The 25418-nt window shown below is 36.2% G+C and overlaps 2 protein-coding genes across 2 annotated transcripts; both read right to left on the bottom strand.

Annotated features, from left to right (window-relative positions):
• Positions 1-664: 664 nt before the first annotated feature.
• Positions 665-1597, bottom strand: LOC101709714 (taste receptor type 2 member 13-like). Its single transcript, XM_004845926.1, has one exon. The coding sequence runs from the start codon at positions 1595-1597 to the stop codon at positions 665-667; it is 933 nt and encodes a 310-aa protein (XP_004845983.1).
• Positions 1598-14205: 12608 nt separating this feature from the next.
• On the bottom strand, positions 14206-15144 carry LOC101708990 (taste receptor type 2 member 140-like). Its single transcript, XM_004845925.3, has one exon. It carries the CDS (start codon positions 15142-15144, stop codon positions 14206-14208), a length of 939 nt encoding a protein of 312 aa, XP_004845982.3.
• Between the last annotated feature and the right edge of the window lie 10274 nt (positions 15145-25418).

Raw genomic sequence — 25418 nt, 5'->3', positions numbered from 1 at the left:
TACATACTACTTTCTCTTTGTTCATTAAAAAGTTTTTATGTCATCAGTTTGTTTCTTCTTTGTAAGAGAGAATCTTTTTGTATATGTCAATAATATTTACTAAAAACAGCATAGAACAAAATATCTATGAATGTATACATAATTACCAAAAGTTAACATCATTGTTTCATGTAGAAATTATCCATATTGAACTTATTATACTCTCAATGTGCCTATCCTGTAGGTACTAGCAAAAATCAGAAATCCAAGATTTACCTATTTCTGTTCAAAATAATTATTCTGATTGTCCTTAATTCTCCAATTAACAGGATAATAAAATGATTTCCTCAACTTCCCATCTCCAATGAGAGATTTTAAATTGAAGAGCTATTAGCAGCAAAATGTTGGAGGCTCATAATTAAAGTCTAAGTTTTCTATGAGAGATATTTTTCAATGGTAAGGGAATCCACCAATGATACTTTCTAAGAAGTTTCAAACTGTCAATAATGTAGGAATGCACTTCATAATATTGTAATGTTCTTAGGTAAGATATTATGATAGATGTTCAATTGAAAAACTCACAGTGACATTCACAATGGAAGGAATGATGTGAAGGAATAAATATCTTTGAAGTAGGTACCTGCTATTTTATCTAGAACATCCAATAGTACATGGTTCCAATGGCTTATGGAATTGTGAGCTTCTCATCCTTTGTCCCACACTTCAGCTGCCTCAGCACCAAAAGAGAGGCCTGCCTTAACTTGGAGTTTCCCAGAATCAGGATAAGTGAGTGGCTTGAAGGATAGAGGAGTCCAATATTCAGGGCAAGTATATGGACCAGTTCAATCTTATATATCTGAGAAATCCATGACATGAAAAGGGACAGAAAGTAACTAGTGTAGAATAGGAGGAAAGAGATCATTGTTTTCAAGGCATTTGTGTGAGCTTTGGTTCTAGGATCTCTGTGTCCTTTGGAATTGAGCTGCATCTTCTGGAGATGTTTCCACAAGGAGAAGATAAGCAGCAGAAAAGAGATCAAGGCCAGAATAAATGGTGTGAGGGAGAACATAGTTATGTTGAATATGATCAGCTGTGATAATGTTGCAGAATCACTCACTGTGGAATTCCAAGTTGTGATTCCTTCATACCAATTGTTCCAGTCTTCAATATGTGCTTTTATCTGTATCAGATTTAAAAACAAGAAGACCAAGCTTCCTAGCAGTATCATCAGAGTCACTTTTTTTACTCTCCACTTCAGAAAGAGAAAAATAGGCCTGGAGAAACTGGCTATTTTGAGCAAATAAAAGATACTGAGGACTGTAGCAAGCCAGACAGTGAAATGATGGGACAATATCCAGATAAAAATAGTAATTATTAGTTTTACATCTACTACTGAAAGTAAAGAATCCATAAGTTGAAACCAACTTACTAATATTTCCCAGATGAGTCCAATTCTAGAAATGGCCAACATGACGAGAATTTGATCAACTGAGGAGAGCTTTCTTTTATTGACCCAGTCAATAAAATTTAACAGTACTATAAATCCATTACTCAAATTTCCAATTATGAACTGCACAACCATTATGAGGATGAAGAAGTTTTGCTGGCCACTTTCCATGTCCAAACTGAGAATTCGAAGTCAAGTATCACTGATGGGTACTCGCTGATCTACAATTTCATGAACATCTTTAATGTACAGCCAAGCTCTTCCTCCTTTTCTTCCTGCTGTGCCCTCTTTAACCATTGATCTAATGTCAAGTCAAAAATCTCCAAGGTTGGCCAATTAATATAAATGTAGTTATTCTGGTGAAATTTTTACCTTTTCCAACTTCTCTGCCAAACCCTAAGTGATTTTAATCACTCTACTGGTTGAAGTGACTCAAATATGATTATGAAGCCTAACTAAATTCACATTTGTTAACATGCAAATAAGAGTAGATTCTCTTCCACTGTTTTGTAATTTCACCTTGTCTCAGCTGTAGAAATTTTGTTTCTAACAGATTCTGATTGAGTTCTGTGATACGACAATTTAAAAAATAGGATTCATGAAATATTTAGCTAAACGAAGCTGTTTTGTCTAACAGCGTTGCCATGTAGGATTTATAAAACATGCAAAGGCAGGCCTGACTCATGTGAAGGGAGCCCTGCTTTGTTGGGGACTGAGGCTCCCTCTGCTCCACATTGGAATGAAGAGAAACTCGTCCACACAGAACCAGAATTCCTCCCCCTGCTTCTTCACCACTGTGCAAAGCTCCCCACTCTGCCCCTGGGCACCAGATGCCTTCAGATTTTACCCACTGTTGCACTGGCATTTCTTTTCCAAGCATAAATATGTAGAACAAAAATTGTAAAACTCAGGAAATGCTACCAAAGAAACAGAATTACATGGTGTCTTGTTTCAAGGCTGACAGCTAAGTAAAGAAGGAAGTATTCATTGTGATGCGTCACGTTTCTTCATCCTGTGTGGCTCTTTCAAACATCCCTGGGTTAACAAAGTGAATCGGTAAAAATCTGAAAATGCTGACTCATAAAGAAGACCTAAGTCACATTCAAACCACTGAATCCTATTTCTAGTAGATTACAATATAATAAGTTGTTATTTTACTGAATACAGACCAAAGCAATTTTATTTCATAAAGATATGGTTTATGAATATTAAAACCCATGTTTTATTATTCATAGAAACTTTGCTAGGTGATCTGCACAACACTCAGATTCACAAAGGAATTTAATTCTTTCATTTTTGGTGATTTGTAAATACAACTTGTAACTTAAAATAATTATACAGATGTTCTTTATTCCATGATTTCATTGGTATATTAGTTGAGATAGAATAGGTTTCCTACAGCCAGTTTCTTAGCCTTATACATGTATGACTTTTACATATTCAGTTATGTGATATAGGGGTTTCCATGTGCACTCTTGACACAAGCGTGAAAAAAATCATTTATGCCTTCTCATTTTAGGAACAAATGAGATAGTCTTCCTATCTCTCTATCTACAGCAAAAGGGTTCACAACTTGCAAACACCCAGAATATGCACAGAGGTCAACCGAGAGGTCAGTGTTGCCCTAAAGTTTGCCACATGATAAAAATTGCTGGAGGATGGATAATGGAGTTCTGATTTTGAATTGCATATTCTTATTGTGTTCTCAGAAGAGGAAACATTCAAAAGACAGGCCAAAGAGGAGTGTTTTCCTACTTCCATGAGTAAAGCCCAATAGATACCAGGACAAAAAACCAGGAAGCTCTTTTTCAGAAGTTTGACTTGAAAAGAAACGACAGCAAAGTGTAGCAAGGGGAGAGAAGGAAAAGTTTCACTGAAGTATTTTCCATGGATTATAGAAATAACTATGTGAAGCATATAATTTACGTTATTTTACTGTTTTTGCCTTATCTGCATACTGTACTTTGGTTACTTGTATTCTGGAAAGTTAACTGCAAAAATTCTTCCACATACATTAGAACAAGAAGAATCTACAGTGATATATGCAATGTCCTAACCACTGAAGTTTTTTTAAACACTTCAAACTTCTGTGTATTTAAGAAATTATGTGTGTTTTCCATAAACCTTCATACAAAGTTTAAGAGTCGTTTTGTGTGTGTGTGTGTGTGTGTGTGCGCGCGCACGTGTGTGTTAGTTACTAGGATTGAAGTCAGAGCCTTTACCCTGAGCTACATTCTCGTTCCTCTCTTTTTAAAAACTTTTGTGTCAGGGTCTTGCTAAGTTGCTGAATTGTCCACCCTGTACTCCATCTTGTGGTTTTCCTACCTCAGCCTCCCAAGGTGCTGGGTTTTTGAGCATGTCCAGGTAAGATTTCATTTATAACCAAACATTAATCCTAGAATTCTTGGTGTAGAGGATAGGAGTTGCTTGTCATTTTCCTTTTTTACAAATGTACACGTGCACACTCACAGAAAAAAACAACAACAATCCACACAATTACTAGCACATTTTAAAAAATCCAGATCCCCCTTCTCATTTCAATCCAATAATTCAGATTTTTCACTAACTCAGCATTTCTTATCCATGTAGTTACGATTATAGTGTAATAATTGTTTAAAAGTGCTCCCCAGTTAAAATTGTATACTATTACATTTAGATACTTAAAAACTTGAACTAATTTTTTTGTGCATTTGAGAATAGGTAGAAATCTCTTCATAGTGGCCTGAAGCAGTCACTGAGATAGATGAGTCCATAGACACAGCAAGAATCCTCCTCATGTTTTGTTTCTCCTTAGAAAACTAGTGTACGTTCATGAATCACCACCCAAGGCACATATTTTATCCACTACCCTCTGACACCCACTCTCTGAACATCACCACGGACAAAGTACAGAATGGTGCATAGCCTGAACGAGATGTGGTATAGTCAGCAAGACAAATCATTCTTCATCCTCTAAAAGACAGTCAAGGAACCACTGCAAGAAATGCAGCAGCAGCTCTGAAAGACAGCAAAAGAATATGTATCACAAACCTCAGTGTTTTACATGAGATTCCTCCATTGTGTAGGGCTGAGTCCTGCCTCAGTCCCCTGTAACAACACTGAGCAAAAAAATGAAACCAGCACGACTTGAAAAACTCACAAGTGCTCCACATTTAAGAAAGAGACATCTTAAGTTAGTGTATTGGGCCAGCATGAGGAAGCTTTAAGAAAATTCTCCTAACAATGAAGTGTAAATGTATCATCAGTGCAGAGGCTGGCAGGTCCCTGACTTGATTTCTTCCAAGCAGCAAGAATGAGCTCAGGAAAGAGGCAAAGGGCGATGGGACCAACAGTGTGGTAGCGCCATGTGGCGCTGATACACGCACGTAATCCTCTTAATCCTTTTTCCACTCCTTAGCCCTCCTCTGCGTCCCTGCTCCTTCCAGCGCTTCGTTTCACTCCCGTTTGCAAAGCTCTGTTTTCATTTTTCCTTTCAACTCTTTTTCCTAATCCCCTCCCTTAATTCCCTTTCCCTCTTCCCCTTCCCCTGTTCTTTATCTCCTTTTCCTCTTTCCATTTGAAAAAGGTCTCTCTACTTCCTATGATCTATCTCTTACTTTGCGGTATAAGACTTTTCTTCAGGCCTCACTTATTTTTGGCACCACTATGAAAAGTCTATTTTTAAATATCACATTTTAAAATAGTCCTTAGTATGAGTAGTTATATCTTAATGTTATATTTGGCTATTTTTGTAAACATACTTATTTGACAATTGTAGTAATTATTCCTTTGTGGATTATATTGGATTATTCATAGGCAAAAACACTATCTCCAAAAACACTGTTTTGTTATTTTTATTCAAAGTTTCATAAGTTTTTAAATGTCTCCTCATTCATAACTGTATTACAAAGCTCTTCTTAGTCTTAGCATTAGCATAAAATATTCTACATTTCACCATTCAGCATACTGTTTCTGTATTTTTTTTTTACCATACACCTTTTATTGGATTACTACTATTTTCTTCCACATACATTACTTCAATGATAAATGTTACTAAATGATATTTAAATATCTGTTAACTTTCAAAGTTCAATCAGGAGTGAAATCACACAGCAATTTGATCAGAAAACATTTAGCATGAAGAATTATTGAAGTCACAGTGAATCTGTGTTATGGATCTATGGACTTGAAGTTTTCTGTTTGTTCAGCTAGCACTTCAAAAGCACCAGAAAGTTCTATTTCAGGTGCTTGTTTCTCCAGATCAAACACATGAATGATTTAAAGCTAGATCAGGCCAGTAACCTGGCAAAGTAAGAGACACGGTGCTTTTAGTGTCCTATTATAACTCTGCTCTGATGTGATTACCTAATAAACTGCAAGGCAAACAACAAAAGAAAGTAAACCACAATTTTTGTGGCCCTCAGATTTCCCTTGATGTTGAGACCTTGTTATCCTTTGCTGAGGAACAGAATCTTCCTGAGAGGTTTACATAGGGAAGAGATTAAAAAGACCAAACATATCTGGGATATAATAAAAGGTATGAAATGTTCTAGAATCAATAGCCATATAAGGAAACCTTCCAGCTTCCCTTCATTTGATCTTTCAAGTCCAGTTTCCTTCATATTTTTAAATCTGCATGGCCTCACATCTGCTTTACTACATGATGAGAATAACAAAAAAATCCCCAACAACATCACTGCAATGACACTCTGATCTCTCCTCTCTGAGTGAAGGAAAATAAACTTGGAGAAACCGGCTACTTTGAACAAATAAAATATGCCCAGTGTAGTAGAAGGTCAACTGGGAAAATGATTGATTACCTCCTAGGCATTAGGTACAATAATTCTTCCTTGTCCATGATGTGAACCTGGAAGAAGCACAATCAAGTATCATTGCATTAATTTTCTCAAAGCAAACCAACTCTGAGGACCTAATGAACAGACACACTTCCATCAGGCAAGGCAACTTTTCTCTTGTCTCTTTCAGTGCATTTAATTAGTGCTATGAAAACTTGCGAAAAATTTCCAAGAAAAATGATCCCATTACAAGAATAAAAATGACGCTTAGCAGTACAGTCACATGTCTGGAAAAAAATGGCCACCCTAATATCTCTGATTGTTTTACTCATCTGCTTACTTAAGCTACTAGCATATTTTCTGTATTGCGCTAATGTTCCTATTTTATTTTCTTCTAAATTCTATTATCAATGACAAGTAGAAAAAGCACCATAGTATGATAGTGATTGAATACAAAGAGATTATAATGGACAACATTGTTATTCCCTCAAACTACAAAATATTTATTCATGAGCTTCCCACAAGCTCCACACTTTCCTGGCAGGTGTTCGATTGAAAGCTGTATTTTCATTTGCTGCTATGCAAAGGAAGTCATATTTTCTTTCCATAGTTTTGCCTTCTGTAATCTATACCTCATTTGGATCACCAGATTTAGCTGTCAGCTGCTAAAATCTGAAATCTTTAGCTCTGACCCATACAGGAAAAGTTAAAATTAATAGATTGAACTCAGTTACTTGGAAATGACTTGTCTGGTTCCTTACCCTGAGGGTTTATTTTAGCAAAAACATCAAATCTATATAGAAAAGTTTATAGAAATTAGTCCGTAATTCTAGTCTACCTAATACTTGATACAACTTTATTTTTTACAAGTCAAAAACCTAGACACACATACTAACACTGCCACCACTTACACATGTCTATTGGTTTCTGAAAAATTTATAAGGCTCTAGAAAATGGGAACTATTATCTTGTAACTTCCAAAATGAAGTATGACCCTCGGAGAACTTACTGAGATTTAAATCTTGTTTTTTCACCCTCAGGCTCCTCAAATCACAATCCTTATCCAACATGTCTCTGCTGTTTAGGTCTTTTACAAAGGCTTGTATCTTTCCTATACTTAATATTTAATTGTCCATTGTTTAATGAAAAGATTCAAAAATTTTACAGATTTTCCTGATTTCCATTGTGATTTTCATTAGAATTGCATTAGACATAAGGATTTGGAAATGTTTGCGACCTTAGGAAATATATCTTATCTACTCAAGAACAAGATCTGTATGTACATTTATTCAATTTATTTTATGTCCTTTAAGACTTTTTAATGAGTGTCTCAATAAAATATGATGGATGAAATTTATTTCCAAGATCTGCCTAGTTTTTGTTGCTACTATGAAAAAGTCTACTTCCAAATGTCCTATTTTAAATAGTCACTGATGGTGAATGGTTATACGTTAATAATATATGGGGCTATTTTGCTACACATACTGCTCTTTGGTCATCATTCTGCTTGTTCATTTGTGGATTACATTGGATAGTTCACAAGTAAAAACACTATCTCCAAGAAAAATAAATCTGTTTTTTCCCATTTGTTCAGTTTTGTAAGTTTTTTCTCTCTTATTTCATAATTCTAATCCAAATGGCTTCTTAATGCTAGCACTAGCATAAGATATTCCACACTTCACCATAAACATAATGTTCATATATTTATTTAGTGTGCACTTTCTTTTGGACTATTATCATTTCCTGCCACATACGTTTCTTTAGAAAACTGTGATCATATGATATTTCAGTATCTAACAATGGTCAGAGTTCAGTCTGGAGACAAACCACACAGCAATTAGACCAGAAAATATTTACCAAGAAGAATTACGGGCTTTAAGAGGAGTTCAAATAATGAGGAATTGATTAGAAGGTAGTAAAGATACACTACAGAATAAAGGAAAAGCATAAATCAGAAGAACCATTATTTCTAAGGCTAAGATGAGGTACCCACCAGTACCCATCCCCAACCAATCTGAGACTAAGAACAAGACCTCACTGATGATAGCAGCTATAATGCATCAAGCTAAGCCATTAGAAATTGCTGAATATCCACTTCCTAGATCTAGCCTTAAGTTCACATCCCGGCTATGTGTAAAGCTGTTCGCAGACAGACGTCTTAACAGAAGTGCTCTGTGTAAAACTGTAATGAGCTCTGGGGAAAGTTGCTGCCTGTGGCCGTGTCTCCCACCATGAACCTCAGGAATCTGGTTTTGACCAACTGGCCATGCTGCAGATCTATCCAAAATTTGGGTGTCCAGTCTATCCAGCTTTACACTTTTCATTGAATGACTACTTATATCTTTTCGTTTTTTGTCTTACTAAAGATAATTATAGCGTTTTCAGTACTATTTACACTTCCTTTTTCTGTTTATTGATTAATGTATAGGATTTTTGATTCTACCCTTTCCTACAATTTAGTTTCTATGTACTTATTCCTTCCTTTTTATTACAAATTTCCTCTTTTTCCACAGGTTCTGTATCTGCAGACTGAAGAAACTGAAAATCAAAACTCCTCAAAAGTAACTATTTTTTTCCTGCCTAGAAGTTACACTCTTTTCTTATCACAGTTCCCAAAACAATACAATCAAACAATTACTGCTGTATCATTTATTTTATATTATATTAGGTATTACATATTTTGAGAGATAATTTAAAAATGGCAGGAGCATATGTACCATCTATTTGCAAACACAATGACAAGCCAATTAGGCATCCACAAATGTTGGTATCTAGGGAAAGAATGGAACCAATCCCCACAGATCAGAGTATGATTATATATGCAGGTTATAAAGTGATTATGAATGCAGGCTTGGGAATCATATTGCTTGTGCTAACATTTTAATGTTTTCCATTTTCTCCTCTGAGGATTTAGGCTTTCTTCTTATTTTCTTTTACCATGTTTCCTCATGTACTGAAAGTGGCATTGTTGCTTTCAGGATTAAATGTGATGATATGTATGACACTGATTGCAGTTGTCTCTTTACTATAAAATAAGTAAATATTTTTTCTTTTTATTTTTCTACTTTTTGTAAGATTAATTTGTCACGGATTTGTCTCCTTAACTATTCTATCTATTCTTTTCTTAAACTTTTTTTATTAAATACATTTATAAATATGAATTTTGCATGCTGGGTTGAAATTTTTCAACATCATATTAGGAAGACTTTTCATGATTCATTTCTAACTGAGGAGTGGCTCTAATATGGTGTCATATTTCTTTGATTTCATCTCTGATTGAAATAGTATAATTTAATTTTAAAACCTATTACTAACACTATTTCATTCAAATAGTATTTAAGTATGATAATGGAATATATTATGTGTAATAGCAATTTTTTACTGTTATTGAGAATTTTTTGGTTCTTTAGTGGTCCATTTATGTAAATGTTAATGTCTCAATGATTGTAAATTCTCTGCTGGCAAAATAGTCTGTACTTACCAATTAGATTAAAGTTTTTAGATGTGTCACTCACATTGTCTTTCATATTTATTAATTATATTTGTTAATTTTGAGTGATCTATCAACTTGTAAAACATTTTAGATTGTACAATATATGAGTTCAATATTTTGTCCATCTTAAAAAATTTGATACATTTATTTTGCTACTATATCTTCAAACCTTCATGGCTCTAATTACGGTGCTTTGTTTATTGTTCTTCGCTTTAATATTTTAAATATCTCTACTTATATATTGACGCATTTCACTTTGATACAAGTACATCATCTGATATTAATAGTGTTTCACCAGCTTATGTTTAATTTGTAAGTTAGGTCGGCTTCAAATTGCAAAGCTAAATAAATGAATAAAATCTTAGTGACTTCATCATGTGGAACTTTATGTGTACCTTATCTAACAGAAATATCCAAAGTTCAATAGTTTGGATGCCAAGGTAGACATGAAGACATTAAGGCTCTGTCACCCATCAAGAAGAGAATGAATATTGGAAATTACCTAGCTGTCCCTTGACAGTTTTCAACCCTACATCTTTGTTCATACATTTTTCAACTTCTTTCATTTAGGTTTGACCATTTTATACAGTATACAAATATAAATTTTAAATCTGAGACATTTATAAATGGACTGTGTTACATCGAATGCAATGGTACCTCAGCTCATGAACTTAATTCATTCTACGATTCTGAAAAAGATGGCCACGTTTGTGTTCATGTGGGACAGATGGCTGTGGTTGTGTTCATCACCCGATGAAGAGTTTGCAAGCAAAGACAGAATTTTTTCAAACGTTTCTGTGTGCCAACAAATTGTTTTCAAACAAAAGCATTCATGAACTGAGATACCACTGTATAGGTAATGTCACATATATGAACATACAAAAAGTATATGCTAATCTAAAATTTGAAGGTTTCTGCCAGCTAATGACTGACATGATTCATTTATGGATTTGTGAGAACTTTGGACTCACTTGAATGCTCCACTCATGATTCTAAATTGTGCTTTTTCTTCTCTCTCCTGGTCTACTTGGTTTGGACTGATGAAATTGCTATTATTCCTTTTTTCACAGGTCTGTATTTAGCAGTTTACTTTCCATGTTTTATATCTTTTATGTAAAACACTTACCTTTCAAACCATTTCTGAAATCATCACTGTCCTGTTTAATTCCAAATGAAGGCCCCAATATGTTTCAAAATCCTTTCTGCTAGTCAAACTCTCCAATACGTGTTCTATATATTCTGCTTGCTTGACCTGCTTTACTAAAGAATAATTTATGGCAAATATGTTGAACTATTTAGAGGGTGTAGATCATTTTATGCAGAATCTTAAATGGTTTGTTTTAAATAACAAAATATCAACTTGTTTCCTCTGCATTTCCACTGCTGATTCTCTCATAGTATTGACCCTATCATTTGCTCCATGTTATTTCTCTCTTTCCCCCTCACACTGTCCGCTTCCTCCCCCGGCCCCACCATGACTCTGTATTACTGTGCCCAGCTTCCAAAACAAAATCCTATACACGGAGTGCTAAAACAACTAAAATTTAGTTCCCCAGAGTTCTGGGATTGTAAGGGCAAGAGCATTTGTCTGCAGGACTGAATTCAGGTGAGGCCTCTCTTGCTTGTGTGTAAGTAGCCACCTTCTCATAGGACCAGGCTCCTGTGCACTTGCATGTCCCCCTCTCTGTACAAATTCTGCTTCTCATAAACAGGAGAACCGATTATCAAAACAGTTTTATCAGATTAAGATTCCTCCTTCATCCTCATTTTACCTCAACCTTGATGACATTCATGAAGGCCCCATCTCCAAATAAGGTCACACTAGGGGTTAGAGCTTCAACATTTGGAGTTTGGAAAACAAACAGTCCAGTTTTCCTAATGCACACTCAATTAGTAACACTTTCCACTAGGAGGCATGAATAGGAAATAGCATTAGCCTTTTATTTTTAAATTATTATTTCAATCCCTAGAACACAATTTTAGCCAAGAATTCAGGATTACATTTACTTTGCTCCATACTTTAAAATATGAATCAGTTGAATTATGATATTATAAGACTTCTTATGTGGTTTAAATTGCAAATAACAGATTTAACACTTTTCAAATGTTTGTTTGTTGTGATTTTATTCATAATTACCAAACATTGCAAACCACATAAATATCCTTTTTTTGGTGAATGGAAAGCAAACTGTGGTCCATCCATCCATGAAATATTATTCAGCCCTGAAAAGCAACACTATGGGTGAATCTCAGCAACATGAAGGGGAATAAATATCTACTTCCTATGTAATCCTTGACATGTAACTTTCTGGAAAAGGCAAATTAGTAGGGAGAAAGAACAGATGAATATTTGCAGGAATTGGTGTTGGGGTTAGGTTTTGTCTCAAAAAAAGGAAAATACTGGGATTTGTTTGGTGACTGATCTGCTCTTGTCTTTAGGCTGGTGGTCGATATATGAATTTATACTTTTGTTAAAAGTTGCAGAAATGCACAAAATATGGTAATTTAACATCAGCTTAAGTAAAATACTTCTTGAAGGCAGAGAAAAGCAAGTAGAGAAGATTTTTCTCTAAGATGATGTAAAAAAGTTATTTATCTCAAGGCTAAAGTCAATGATACTCTTGGTAAAACATTAGCAAATTCTCTAAATACAGATAAATATGCAGTGTTACCACAATCATTCAGCACTGTGTATTTTTGAACCACTTTATTAGATAAACCAGCACAAAAAGAATTATAAACATTTAAAATCAAGAAATAAACTAATCATTATAAAACAATTATATGTAGATAATGTAATTCTCTATTTCCAAAAGGGAAGAAATGAGATCAAAACATGTCATAGTTCATAAATTCAACTTTCAATTTAGCAAATGAAGAACAATTCGTTTACCACGTTGAGTACATATCAAGCAGGCAGCAAACATAAAAAATGAAGAACATTCAGCGTGAGCACCAAAACTTCTCGTTCTTTCACGGATTGCGCCTCATCGGCTTCTGATTTGGCTGTGAGCAGCCTGTGCCTGTTGATGTTTCATTTGAAACTGGGGGGAAGACTCCTCTGCTGGAGAGAGAGTCTTACCCACGCACCCTGCTGCCAGCTTCCCGCTCAACACGCACAACATCTTCACGTACAACGTCTTTACACAAACATCTCAACACCTCAGCTTCTTCTCCGTGTGAAAAATATTACAAAAACGTGAATATTAGAAAGTTATGAAGACCACAAATTGACCACATCCTACTCTATTAGTGACCTTCTGTTACAGATGCCCTTGTATGATTTCATAGAATATATTCACTTCAAAACTTTTCCCAAAATTACATGCAAAAGATGCTCAACATGTCTTTTTTTTTCAAGGAGTACATGAACAAATGAATGACGTTTAAACAAGAAAAGTATTCCAATCACAAATTTTGCAGTTTGAAGAAAATTTTTTTTCTGCAAAAGTAATCATTGAACAAAGAATTGTTAATTCTAAAAATATTTCGGATAATATCTTCCTGCAGTATTTACAGTATTGGACACAAGAATCGTGAACATGTTTCCTTTTCTGCCGCTCCAGTTGTCAAATGTATTTAAATTTTTTCACTTTTTAATTAAATTACATTGCTATCATAAACAGGTAATGAAAGTTCATGTAAATTATATTGTTGCCACTCATGTTACATAAAGTTTTTGTTCCTCTGACAATATGGCTATTTTCCACTCTACTAAAATATGAATCAATAATGAAAAAAGTGTCTAAGAACACAGCAATTTCCCAGGGTGATATTCAACTATATGTCTATCAGTAATCATGATTTGGTATTTTTGTGTGTTAAGATTTAAATGGATTAAGGTACATGCATAAATACTATTTTGAAAAATATGATGTATTTCCAAATGTAAATGATATATACCTAAATTGATAAATGTTTCTCAAGAATTCTTGAGTTTAAACTAGTAGCATTAATAGTATAATTGAAACAAAACAGTCTCATGATTCTGAAGAAATTGTAAAGAAAAAAATTGTTATATTGAGATTTAAACTAAGAATCATGAATTTAAAATATCTAATTTTCAGCAGTATTATTTCATTCTTTATTTCTAATCTAAAATGTTTGGCACAATTTCTGTGTTGAAAATTTGTATTAATTTGGATAAAACTGTAAAGTTTTATTTTAAAACTGTCTCATGCATACATTTATCTTACATATTGTAGCTTTCACATTTTATAATCTCTAAAAGGTTAATGACTGACACAAAATTGATAAAAGTTTCTTACATTTAAGTAGTCTATATTGATACTTTTCTGTGTATAAGGTTTTATATATATACATATATGTATATATTTATAAATATACTGCAAAGTTTGCAATATGGTTGATTAGTGTTGATTGCAAACATACATATTTGTAAAATTCACAGAGTTTCATACAATAAAATTATTGGGAAAGCATAAATTTATAACACAAGAATTTTACAAGACCCGAGGACCTCTAAAATATGCAAGATATTCCCAAATATGTTAGGGATCCTTTGTTTCTGTATCTTTGAACTTGCACCTCAGCCACCTCCATACCAAAGCAGAGGCCTGTTTCAATTTATTGTTTCCCAGAATCAGGACACATGAATGGCCTGAAGGAAAAGCAATTGCAATAACCCTATCCCATAAAGTGATCAGATTATCATCAACCAATTCAAGGCTCAAAACTTGTACAGAAACAGAAAATAAAAAAATAATATACAGCAGTAGAAAGGTGACTCCAGTTTGCAAGGCCTTTATGTGGGCCATGGTGCTGACATCTCTGGACCCTCTGGCATTGTGCTGCATCCTCTTCAGATGCTTCCCCAGGGAGAATATGAGCAGGAGAAAAGATGTCAGGGACACAGTAAAGGGTATGAACATGAACATAGAGTTGGTGAACATAAGAGATTTGTAAAGCTGTGTAAAGTTTCTTCGATTTGAAATGTAAGATATATTTATTATAGATCCATCATACCAGACATCAATGCATATGTTTAACAGTACAATATTTAAAAACAAAAAGAATAGAGACATCAAAAGTGTACATGACAGTACCTTTTTAAGTCTCCATTTTAGATAAAGAAAAATGGAGTGAGAAAAATTAGCTATTTTGAGAAAATAAAAGATGCTGAGGATTGTAGATATCCAAAGGTTAAAATGATTGGTTATTATCCAGATAATGTTAGATATTCTTACAGTTTTTATGGCTAGCAAAATCTCTGAGAATTGTACAGGTATCAACAAAGGCATGACCAAAGAACAGAGCAAAAGAATTCTGCAGGTTGCCAAAGCAGTGAGAACTTGATCAAACAAAGAGATCTTTCTTCTCTTGACCCAGAGCATGAAGTTCACCAGTGCTATAAAACCATTTCCTATATATCCAATGATGATCTCCATGTTTACAATTATTTTAAGTGTGGTCTTCACAGCAATACTCATTGTCTGTAAGAAAATGCACTAATTTTCAATGTTACTGCTGATGCTCTGTCAATGCATTCATTTAAATATATATGTGATTATTGAAAGTTCAAAAATATTCTGCCTTTGAAAATATTGTTGTGAGTACAATGCCGAGCAAGGAAATATCAAGATTTTGTAATGATTTGGCTCATAGCTTTCTTCATGAAAATCTTCCCCTTTCTTAGCTTCATCCAGACTCTGTGTAACATACATATAATATCCTGGAGTTTTTTGTTGAGGAAGGTACATTGTGGTTTCCTGTGCTAACATGCAAACAAAGAAATATTTATTTGCACTGTTTTGTTATTTTTGTTTTATCAACGTATTTCAGTCTGGCAACATGAGTTCTGAGCAAGTAATGTTGCAAAAACTATAATACATGTAGCAGACAAAAAATATAAGTACCTTGCTAAGCTCTGAGAACTTACACAAATCACAAAATTATCGATGAGACCCCTATACAGTATCAGAGTTGTCTTACAATCTCTTTGAGGTCAGTACTCCTAAAGTTCTGGGTGATAAGATTAACATTTTTTTATGATTTTACTTTTACATATACATATGTATTTACTAGACTCTATTTCCATTCTCTTTCCACGCCTATAATTCAGGTTTTGAAATGACTTATGTATCTAGTTCATGTTTAGTTTCATGATATTTGTTAAGATGCAGTTTTATAAATGCTTCCCAGACAACATTAAAAAGTATCAACTGTGAATATTCAGTAAACTCTGGAAATATTTTTTCAGTGCCTGTAGAAAGTGGTGAAAATGAATCTGAGTTCCCATGAAGCAGCCACTAAGAAAAATGAATTCAACCACACAGCAAGAACACTCCTCGTTCTCAGATTCTCTCTTCCCAGTGAGGCTCATCCTTCACCAGCATCAAAGACCTTCACATTTTACACTCTTCCCTTCTCCTCCCATGAACATCTGTTCTGTGACCCCCTCACTGCAGGCACTGAAGTAAGATGTAGCATAAGCACCATGACACGACCACCCCTTCTTAATAACTGCAGAGCAGGCAAGGAACCAAAGAAAATAATACAGGAAATGATAGCAAAGACATCAGAAAAACATGTATCTTAAACTCCAGTGATGTCAGAAAGATAGATGGGGTTTTTCAGTGTGAATATCTGACACTCTCTTGGTCCCCAAAACCAATACTGAAGAAAGAAAACGAGTACAATATATCCTGAACATTCTTATAAATGCTCTACAATTAGTAGGGAGATATATTAAAAAAGAAAATTGGACAGCATGATCAAAATTTAAGGACAATTACTAAAAAGAAAAGAGAAGCATACCATCTGTGTAAAGGCAGGACGTTCCCCTGGTTTGACTCCCTGTGGGCGGAAAAGATGATCTCAGGGAAGAGGACAGGAATGCAAACAAACCTGGGGTGGGGTTGTGTGGAACGGGAGCTGGACAGAAGTTGGATTCTTGGTGAGGGCTACATTGTCCCCTCTGGGGCTCTTCTTCAACCCCCACTACCCACTGATTTGGTAGATATTCAACCTGAAATATTATTGGAGGCCCCTTTTCTCCCTCATTTTCAGTAGTGCTACTTCTAAATGTAATCTTTATATTTGAAGGGGGAAAAAGTAGATTTTCTAATTTGAGAGAAGTGATGGGTAGATAGATGTGTGGACAGACAGATGGTCAGATGGACAATGGATGCATAGATAGATGCATGCATGCATACATATAAAAGTAAGTACACAGATACATAGGGAGACATGAGAAGAATCAGCTTTCTTCATCTCTGTGGAATGTTTAAGTTCTGTTTTCAGTAAGGAGACTATGGGATCACCAGCAAGGTCAGAATTTCTTGTAATGGCTTGAAGTCTGATCCACTGGCCTCTCTGATATTTTCTTGCTCAGGTGGAAGAGGAAAGTGGTGCCCACTGAGCAAGGTGTGAAACCAGGACCGAAGGGTGTGCTGAAAAGCACAGAAGTTTTCTCCCTGTTGCTGATAGGTTATTGTCAGTTTAAAAGCACTAATGATCTTGCAAAGGTGAGACTCACAGAAGTGATGAGAGCAGCAGCTTCATAAAATCTGTGTCTCAGACAGTAGCTGAAGCATCTCTGTGCCTGACGATCAATATTATAAATCGCAAGCAAATCAAAGCTGGAAAGTTGGTTCCTGACCCATGCTGTTAAGTGAATAGTTATAGCCTATCATCCAGTCTGAGGTACTGAGCAAACTGAGAGGACCAGAGTCTAGTGACAGAGGGAATTCTACTTCTTCACGATAAAGGATCCTTGAGATGCAGTACAGAAATATTCAGAATGTATTCTTGTAGTTGTTTCAAAAGATTAATAGCTATTTAGCAGATAATTCCCCCAAGAGAGACACATGTGTACGTTCTGTAGGACTTTGAGGAATGAGCTATCTGACTCTAATATTGGGGATCTAAAGAGATGCTCTGGTCTACAGCAAGGAGAGGGAATTACTGAGTGTCAGGTGCTCCCTAGAGATGTGACTCATGTCCATCCCAAATCAGGTCTATTGGGTCTGTAGGTTATTTACTTAATCCTGCATAGGTAATGGAAACGGACCAATTTGAAAGCAATAGCATGCATTGCTACCTAATTTGTAGAGCAAGATACATTATTATAAATACAACCAATGAGAAGACTATGACAGTCCCTTCTCAGGGCAAAATAAACACAAATAACCACATCCTGGAGGGAACACAATAGGTTATAGTCACAACAAAGAATATTGAAGTTGCTTAGGACAGTGTTCTTTCATATATCTCTACTAAATTAGTATCTGGATCCTACCAAAATGAGCTACAGTACAGAAATAATGCAGATTACAGTAAATTTGCATTTTTTGTATTAAATTCTTTTATTGGTACATTGTAGGTATACAACACAATTACATTTCGCATTGGCAACTGTACCTTTACATAATGCATCTTGGTTCTTATTTTTTCTCCATTCCTAGCCCTCCCTTCATGCCCTCCACCCTTCCCTATTTACAAAGACTTTATTTCCATTTTTTCCATTTCTCAGCATTTTTCCTTTCCCTTCTTTCCTTTCCCCTGACCCTCCCACTACCCCTACCCCTTTGGACCTTTTCTTCCTATTTTGCATTATCGATTATTCATTCTAATCATTGGTACATTTTAGGTATACAATGTGATGATATTCATCACTGGAAATTTGCACCTTTACATAGTGTCTCTTGGTTCTTGTTTTTCACCCTTGCCCAGCCCTCCCTTCAACCCCTCCAGTCCTCCCTATTTACAAAGATTTTGTTCCTATTTTTCCATTTTCTCATATTAATCCCATTCCCTTCTATCCTTTCCCCTAGTCCTCCCACTTCCTTCCCCTTTGCCCCTTTTCTTCCTATTTCACATTACCTCTTATACATTTAGTCCTTATTTACACTTTCAGTTTCTCACACCAGAGAAACTATTTGGTATTTATACTTGTGTGTCCTATTTATTTCCCTTAAGAGTACTGCCTCAATGTGCATACACATAGCTGTAAATGTCTCTAATTTCTCATTCTTTATGGCTGAGTAGTACTCCATTTTATAAAAAAACCACATTTTCTTTATCCAGTCTCCAGTTGATGGGCATTTGGGCTGTTTCCAAGTTTTAGCTATGACAAACTGTGCTGCTATGAACATGGGCGCACATATATCACTGTGATATGATTCTTTTAATTCTTTGGGGAAGATCCTCAGCAGTGGAATAGCGGGGTCAAATGGGACTTCCAGTCCTAGTTCTTTGAGGTATCTCCATACTGATTTCCACAGTGCTTGCACCAGTCTACACTCCCACCAGCAGTGGAGCAGGGTTCCTCTTTCCCCACAGCCCTGCCAGCATTTGTTATTGGTTGATTTCATGGTAGCAGCCATTCTTTCTGGAGTGAAGTGGAATCTCAGTGTTGTTTTCATTTGCATCTCTCGAATGACCAGTGATGTTGAACATTTTTTTCATGTATTTATTTGCTATTTCTACTTCTTTGTCTGAGAAATGTCTGTTCATTTCAGATGCCCATTTTTGGATTGTGTCTTTCAATTTGGGAGGTCTGATCTTTTTAAGTTCTTTATAGATTTGAGATAGTAGACCTTTGTCTGAGGAAGAGCAGGTGAAGATTTTTTCCCACATTGTGGGTTGTCTCTTCACACTGCTGGTGATTTCTCTTGCTATGCAGAAGCTTTTTAATAAGAAGACATCCCACTTGTTGATTGTTTGTGCTAGTTCACAGGCAACTGAGGTTTTGTTCATAAAATCTTTTCCTACACTGATGTCTTCAAGAGTTCTACTTAACCCCTGTTCCAACTGGTTCCACATTTCTATTTTAATATTTAGACCTTTATTCCATTTCAATTTTAGTTTAGTGCCTGGTGAGAGATATAGGTCTAGTTTTAATCTTTGGCAAGTTGAAGCCCAATTTTTCCAGCACCATTTATTAAAGAGGCTATCTTTCCTCCAGTGAGGGTGTTTGGCTCCTTTGTCGAAGATGAGATGGCTGAGTGTGTCTGGCATTGTTTCTGCATCTTCTAATCTTTTCCACTGGTTCTTGGGTCTGTTTCTTTGCCAGTACCATGCTGTTTTTATCACAGTAGCTTTGCAGTATAGTTGCAGGTTGGGGATTGTGATATCCCCTGCCATGTCTCTGTTACGTAGAATTGCTTTTGCTATTCTGGGTCTCTTCTTGCTCCAAATGAATTTTTGGATTGTTTTCTTGAGGTCCATGAAGTATGCTGCTGGGATCTCAATTGGAATTGCATTAAATCTATATAGCAGCTTGGGAAGTATGGTCATTTTCACTATATTAATCCTTCCTACCCAGGAGCAGGGGATGTCTGTCCATTTTCTGATATCATCTTCAATCTCTCTTTTCAGAGTGCCATAGTTTTCAGAGAAGAGGTCTTTGATTTCTTTTGTTAGGATGTTTCCTAGGTAGTTCAGTTTTTTGGATGCTATTGTGAAAGGAATTATTTGCCCTATTTCTCTCTCAGTGAGTCTGTCATTGGCGTAGAGGAACACTATTGATTTTTGTGTGTTGACCTTGTAACCAGCTACTTGACTGAATTTGGTTATTAAGTCTAGATGACTTTTGGTGGAGTTCTTGGGGTCTTCTATATAGAGTATCATGTCATCTGCAAATAATGACAATTTGACTTCTTCATTACCTATCTTTATTCCTTTTATTTCTTTCTCTTGTCTAATTGCCGTGGCTAATGTTTCCAGAACTATATTGAACAAGAGTGGTGATAGTGGACATCCTTGTTTTGTTCCTGATTTTAGTGTGAAGGATTTCAGTTTTTGACCATTTAGTATGATATTGGCTGTTGGTTTTTCATAGATGGCTTCTACCAGTTTGAGGTAGAGACCATCTATTCCAACTTTTTGTAGGGTTTTTATCATAAATGCATGTTGGATTTTGTCAAATGCTTTTTCTGTCTATGGAGGTAATCATATGGTTTTTATCCTTGGCTCTATTGATATAGTGTATTACATTGATTGATTTTCATATATTGAACCATCCCTGTACCCCTGGGATGAATCCCACTTGATCAGGGTGTATGATCTTCTTGATGATCTTCTGCATTCTATTTGCCATTATCTTATTAAGGATTTTTGCATCTATGTTCATTAATGAGATTGGCCTATAGTTCTCTTTTTCAGTTGGGTCTTTCTCTGCTTTGGGGATCAAGATGATGCTTGCTTCCAGGAAAGAATTTAGGAGTATTGCTTCCCTTTCCATTTCACTGAAGAGTTTAAACAGTAGTGCCAGCAGTTCCTCTCTAAATGTCTTGTAGAATTTAGCAGTGAAGCCATCAGGGCCCGGGCTTTTCTTAGTTGATAAGTTCTTAATTACATTTTCAATTTCATTGGTTGATATTGGGTTGTTCAGAATTATTAGGTCTTCTTCATTCAACTTTGGTAATTCATATGTATCTAGGAATCTGTACATTTCTTCTGTGTTTTCCATCTTTTTGGTGTATAGGTTCTGGAAGTAGGTATTGATGATCCTCTGAATTTCTGCTGGGTCTGTTGTAATTTCACCCTTTCCATTCCTAATTGCATGGATTTGGGCCTTTTCTTTCCTTTTTCTGACAAGGTTGGCTAAAGGTTTGTCAATTTTGTTGATTCTTTCAAAGAAACAACTCTTGGCTTCATTGATTTTTTGTATCGCTCTCTAAGTCTCCATTGCATTGATTTCTCCTCTGATCTTTATAATTTCCTCCCTTGTATGAGCTTTGGGGTTGTCCTGCTCTTCTTTTTCTAGAAGCTTGAGGTTCAGCATCAGGTTGTTTAATTGGACTTACTCTGTTTTCCTAATATGCATATTCACTGCTATGAATTTCCCTCATAAGACAGCTTTCATTGTGTCCCATAGATTCTGATATGTTGTATTTCATTGTCATTTAATTGAAGGAACTGTCTGATTTCTTCTTTAATTTCCTCTGTGACCCATTGGTTATTCAGAAGTGTGTTGTTCAATTTCCACGTGTTTATGAAATTTTTTGAGTTTCTTTTGCTATGGATCTCCAATTTCATCACACTATGGTCTGATAATGTATAGGGGATAACTTCAATTCCTTTGCACTTAAACATGTTCTATGTGTGAGTATGTGGTCTATTTTGGAGAATGACCCATGTGCAGCTGAGAAGAGTGTGTATTCTGATTTTGTGGGGTGGAAGACTCTGGAAACATCTGTTAAGTTCATTTGTTCAGGAGTTCGATTGAGTTCTAGTATTTCATTACTTATTTTTAGTCTAGTTGATCTATCTATTTGTGACAATGGGGTGTTGAGGTCCCCCACTACAATTGTATTAGTGCATATATGACTTTTCATGTCCGTTAGTATTTATTTTATATAGTTGGGTGCACTAGTGTTTGGTGCATAGATATTTCTGATTGTCATCTCTTCCTCTTGGATTCTTCCCTTTACAAGGATGTAGTGTCCTTCTTCGTCTCTCTTCATCAGTGTTGGTTTGAATTCTACTTGATCTGCCAAGAGGATTGCTACTCCTGCTTTTTTTTGGGTTCCTGTCTCATGGAGTATTGTTTTCCACCCTTTAACTTTCAGTCTATGAGTTTCCTTTTGAATGAAGTGTGTTTCTTGTATGCAGCATATTGTTAGATTTTGCTTCTTGACCCATTCTGCCAGTCTATTTCTTTTGATTGGTGAATTGAGACCATTAACGTTGATGGTTATAACTGAAACGTGTTGACTTGTCATTGCCATGACTTTTTCTTTTTATTGGGTTCTCCCCCTTTACATTTAATTTCTTGTCATGCCAGATGGGTTCATTCTGCTTTGCTTCCTGGCTTTGTGATCCTCAATATCTGTTCCTAGGATATTGTGTAAAACTCTTTGGAGTGCTGGCTTGGTATTCACGAAGTTCCTAAGGTGGTCTTTGTCATGAAAGTATCTTATTTCTCCATCCATTTTGAAAGATAGTTTTGCACGGTACATCAATCTGGGTTGGAGGCTGTTTTCTTTTAAGGCTTGGAATATGTCACTCCAAGCTCTTCTTGCCTTGATGGTTTGTGTTGAGAAGTCTGCTGTGATTCTGATGGGCTTTCCTTTGTATGTGATTTGTTTCTTTTCTCTGACTGCTTGGAGAACTTTGTTCTTCTGTTGTGTATCTGGAATCTTAACAATTATATGCCTATGTGTAGATTTTTTTTTGATCAAGGCTATTTGGAGTCCTATATGCCTCACTTATCTGTATGTCAAGCTCTTTTCCCGTGCTAGGGAAGTTTTCTGCCATTATTTCTGTGAAGAGATTTTTTATGTCATCTCCACTCTCTCTTGTTTCTTCATTGAGCCCAATCAGTCTTATGTTATTCTTCTTTGCATCATCTAGCAGCTGCTGGATTGATTTCTCATGTTCCCTTATAATTTTGAAGCAATTTTTCTTTTCCTGGTCACTAATTGCAATCTTATCTTCTATATCTGAAATTCTGTCCTCACATTGGCTCATTCTGCTGTGTAGACTTTCAGTGGAGTTTTTCATGTCCTGGAAATCTATTTGCATCTGTTTTATGGATTCCATTTGTTTCTTATGTTGGGATTCCATCATGTTCCTGAGCTCCTCTCTAGACTTATTAATCATGTCTTGCACTAGGGGCACAATTTCTCCTGTTATCTGAGAAATTATTTCTGATTTCATTTTTTCCAGATCCCCTTTTGTTGCCAGTTCAGTGGGTCCAGGTGTTTGAGTATCAGAGTGTTCCATCTCATTTCCCTTTGGGGTTGATGTAGGTGGTCTGGAAGTCTGGTTTTGAGACTTATTTACTTGTTTTCTCATTTTGACTGGCGCAGGGGGCTGTTAGTGCCAGCATGAATTACCTCCTTTGAGCTGGGTGAGGTGGGCCAGGGGCCATGAGCAGTGGTAGGGATGGTGACCCAAAATCCCTTTCCTGTGGGCTGGGAGCAGCGGGAGGGATGGTGGCCAGGAAGCAGGAGCAGCTGGACAGAAGGTGGCCCAAAAGCCCTTTCCTCTGGGCTGGGAGCAGTGGGAAGGATGGTGACCGGGACGCCCCTTCCTCTGGGCCAGGATCAGTGGGACGATGGCTCAGAAGCTCCTACCTCTGGGCCAGGAACAGCGGGACTCAGTACCTTGGTCTGGTGGTCTGGTGTCCTCTGTGTCTTTGTAGTGTGGAACCAGGTGACTGCCTGTCTGCAGCGGGCTGATTCGGCATGTTCTGTACTACTCAGGACCTTGGTAGGGCATGGGCAGACGTCCCTGTCTGCAGCGGGGTGATTTGGTGTCTTCTGCGGGACTCAGGACCTCAGTCCATTTGCATTTTTGCATTGTACTGATAGATGCTGTCCAGGAGGTTTAACAAGTAAAACACCACCATGCTGTGACTGTGGAGTTACTGAATGTTTTTACTTCTATGTTCATTATGAGGAAAAATCAAAACAATTAACTTTGGGTTTTAAGGATAATACTCTACTTCACTAATAGGAAAAAAAGGGGCAATGGGGAAGGAAGTGGAAGGGATGGGGAAAGGATAGAAGCGAATGGGATTAATATGAGAAAATGGAAAAATAGGAATGAAATCTTTGTAAATAGGGAGGACTGGAGGGGGCTGAAGGGAGGGCTGGGCAAGGGTGAAAAATAAGAACCAAGAGAGATTATGTAAAGGTGCAAATTTCCAATGAAGAATGTCATTATATTGTATACCTAAAATGTACCAATGATTAGAATGAATAATCAATAATGTAAAATAGGAAGAAAAGGTCCAAAGGGGTAGGGGTAGTGGGAGGGGCAGAGGAAAGGAAAGAAGGGAAAGGAAAAATGCTGAGAAATGGAAAAAATGGAAATAAAGTCTTTGTAAATAGGGAAGGGTGGAGGGCATGAAGGGAGGGCTAGGAATGGGGAAACAATAAGAGCCAAGATGCATTATGTAAAGGTACAATTTCCAATGAGAAATGTAATTGTGTTGTATACCTACAATGTACCAATAAAAGACTTTAACAATAAATAAATAAATAAATAAATAAATAAATTGTGCTTCACTATTTGATATCAGGACTATCATTGCTTCTGCTCCCAGTTTATTTGTTTTATTTACTGATTTATTTTAGTGGTGAAGGAGATTGAACCTGGAGCTTCCCATGTGCTAAGCCTTTGCTGTACCACTGAGCAATACCACTAGCCCATATTTTCACAGTATAATTGATACTTTTGGAAAATATCTTGCTAATTCAGTACATCATTGTTATTTTACTAATTGATACCTACTACCAGGAAATGGCAAATTATTTAAATATCATAAAATACTATAACGTGAAACCCAAGTACATCTGGGTGGAGCACAGGGTGGGTGATATTGGACAAAATTTGTATGTGTTCTCAGATCCTTAACTATCTCCTATTTTCTTGGTCAGCACTATTGCTCCATTTTGGGGTTGAGTAGATCTCCCAGCTGTGAGCAAGAAATCTTTTCTAATTTGCCACCAGGGGCTGGAGAATGAAAGGCATAAAAGTAAAGATGTTGGCTCTAACTTGGGTAAATGGGAAAGAGAAGAAAAAAGAGAGCTGGGAAGATAAATTTCAACTCTTTCAGCTCATTCTATGCAACAATGCTATTGCTCCCATGAAATAATGCTAGACTTGGCTCCCTTTGGGCCCTCCTGAGACCATCCTGGGGCCAAGTGCTCACATGTGCTGACCACCATGCTGTCCCTCAGCTAGCTCACTGTGACGTGGTCACCATCAACGTCACACACAGTATCACCATGTTTCGCCATCTCCTGCT

This window comes from Heterocephalus glaber, unplaced genomic scaffold (assembly GCF_053883595.1).
Source record: "Heterocephalus glaber isolate CG9 unplaced genomic scaffold, H.glaber_assembly_v1.0 deba00001444, whole genome shotgun sequence".
Taxonomy (NCBI): domain Eukaryota; kingdom Metazoa; phylum Chordata; class Mammalia; order Rodentia; family Bathyergidae; genus Heterocephalus; species Heterocephalus glaber.
Note: the sequence above shows the minus strand (reverse complement) of the source record. Positions and strands in the feature narration are given on the sequence as shown.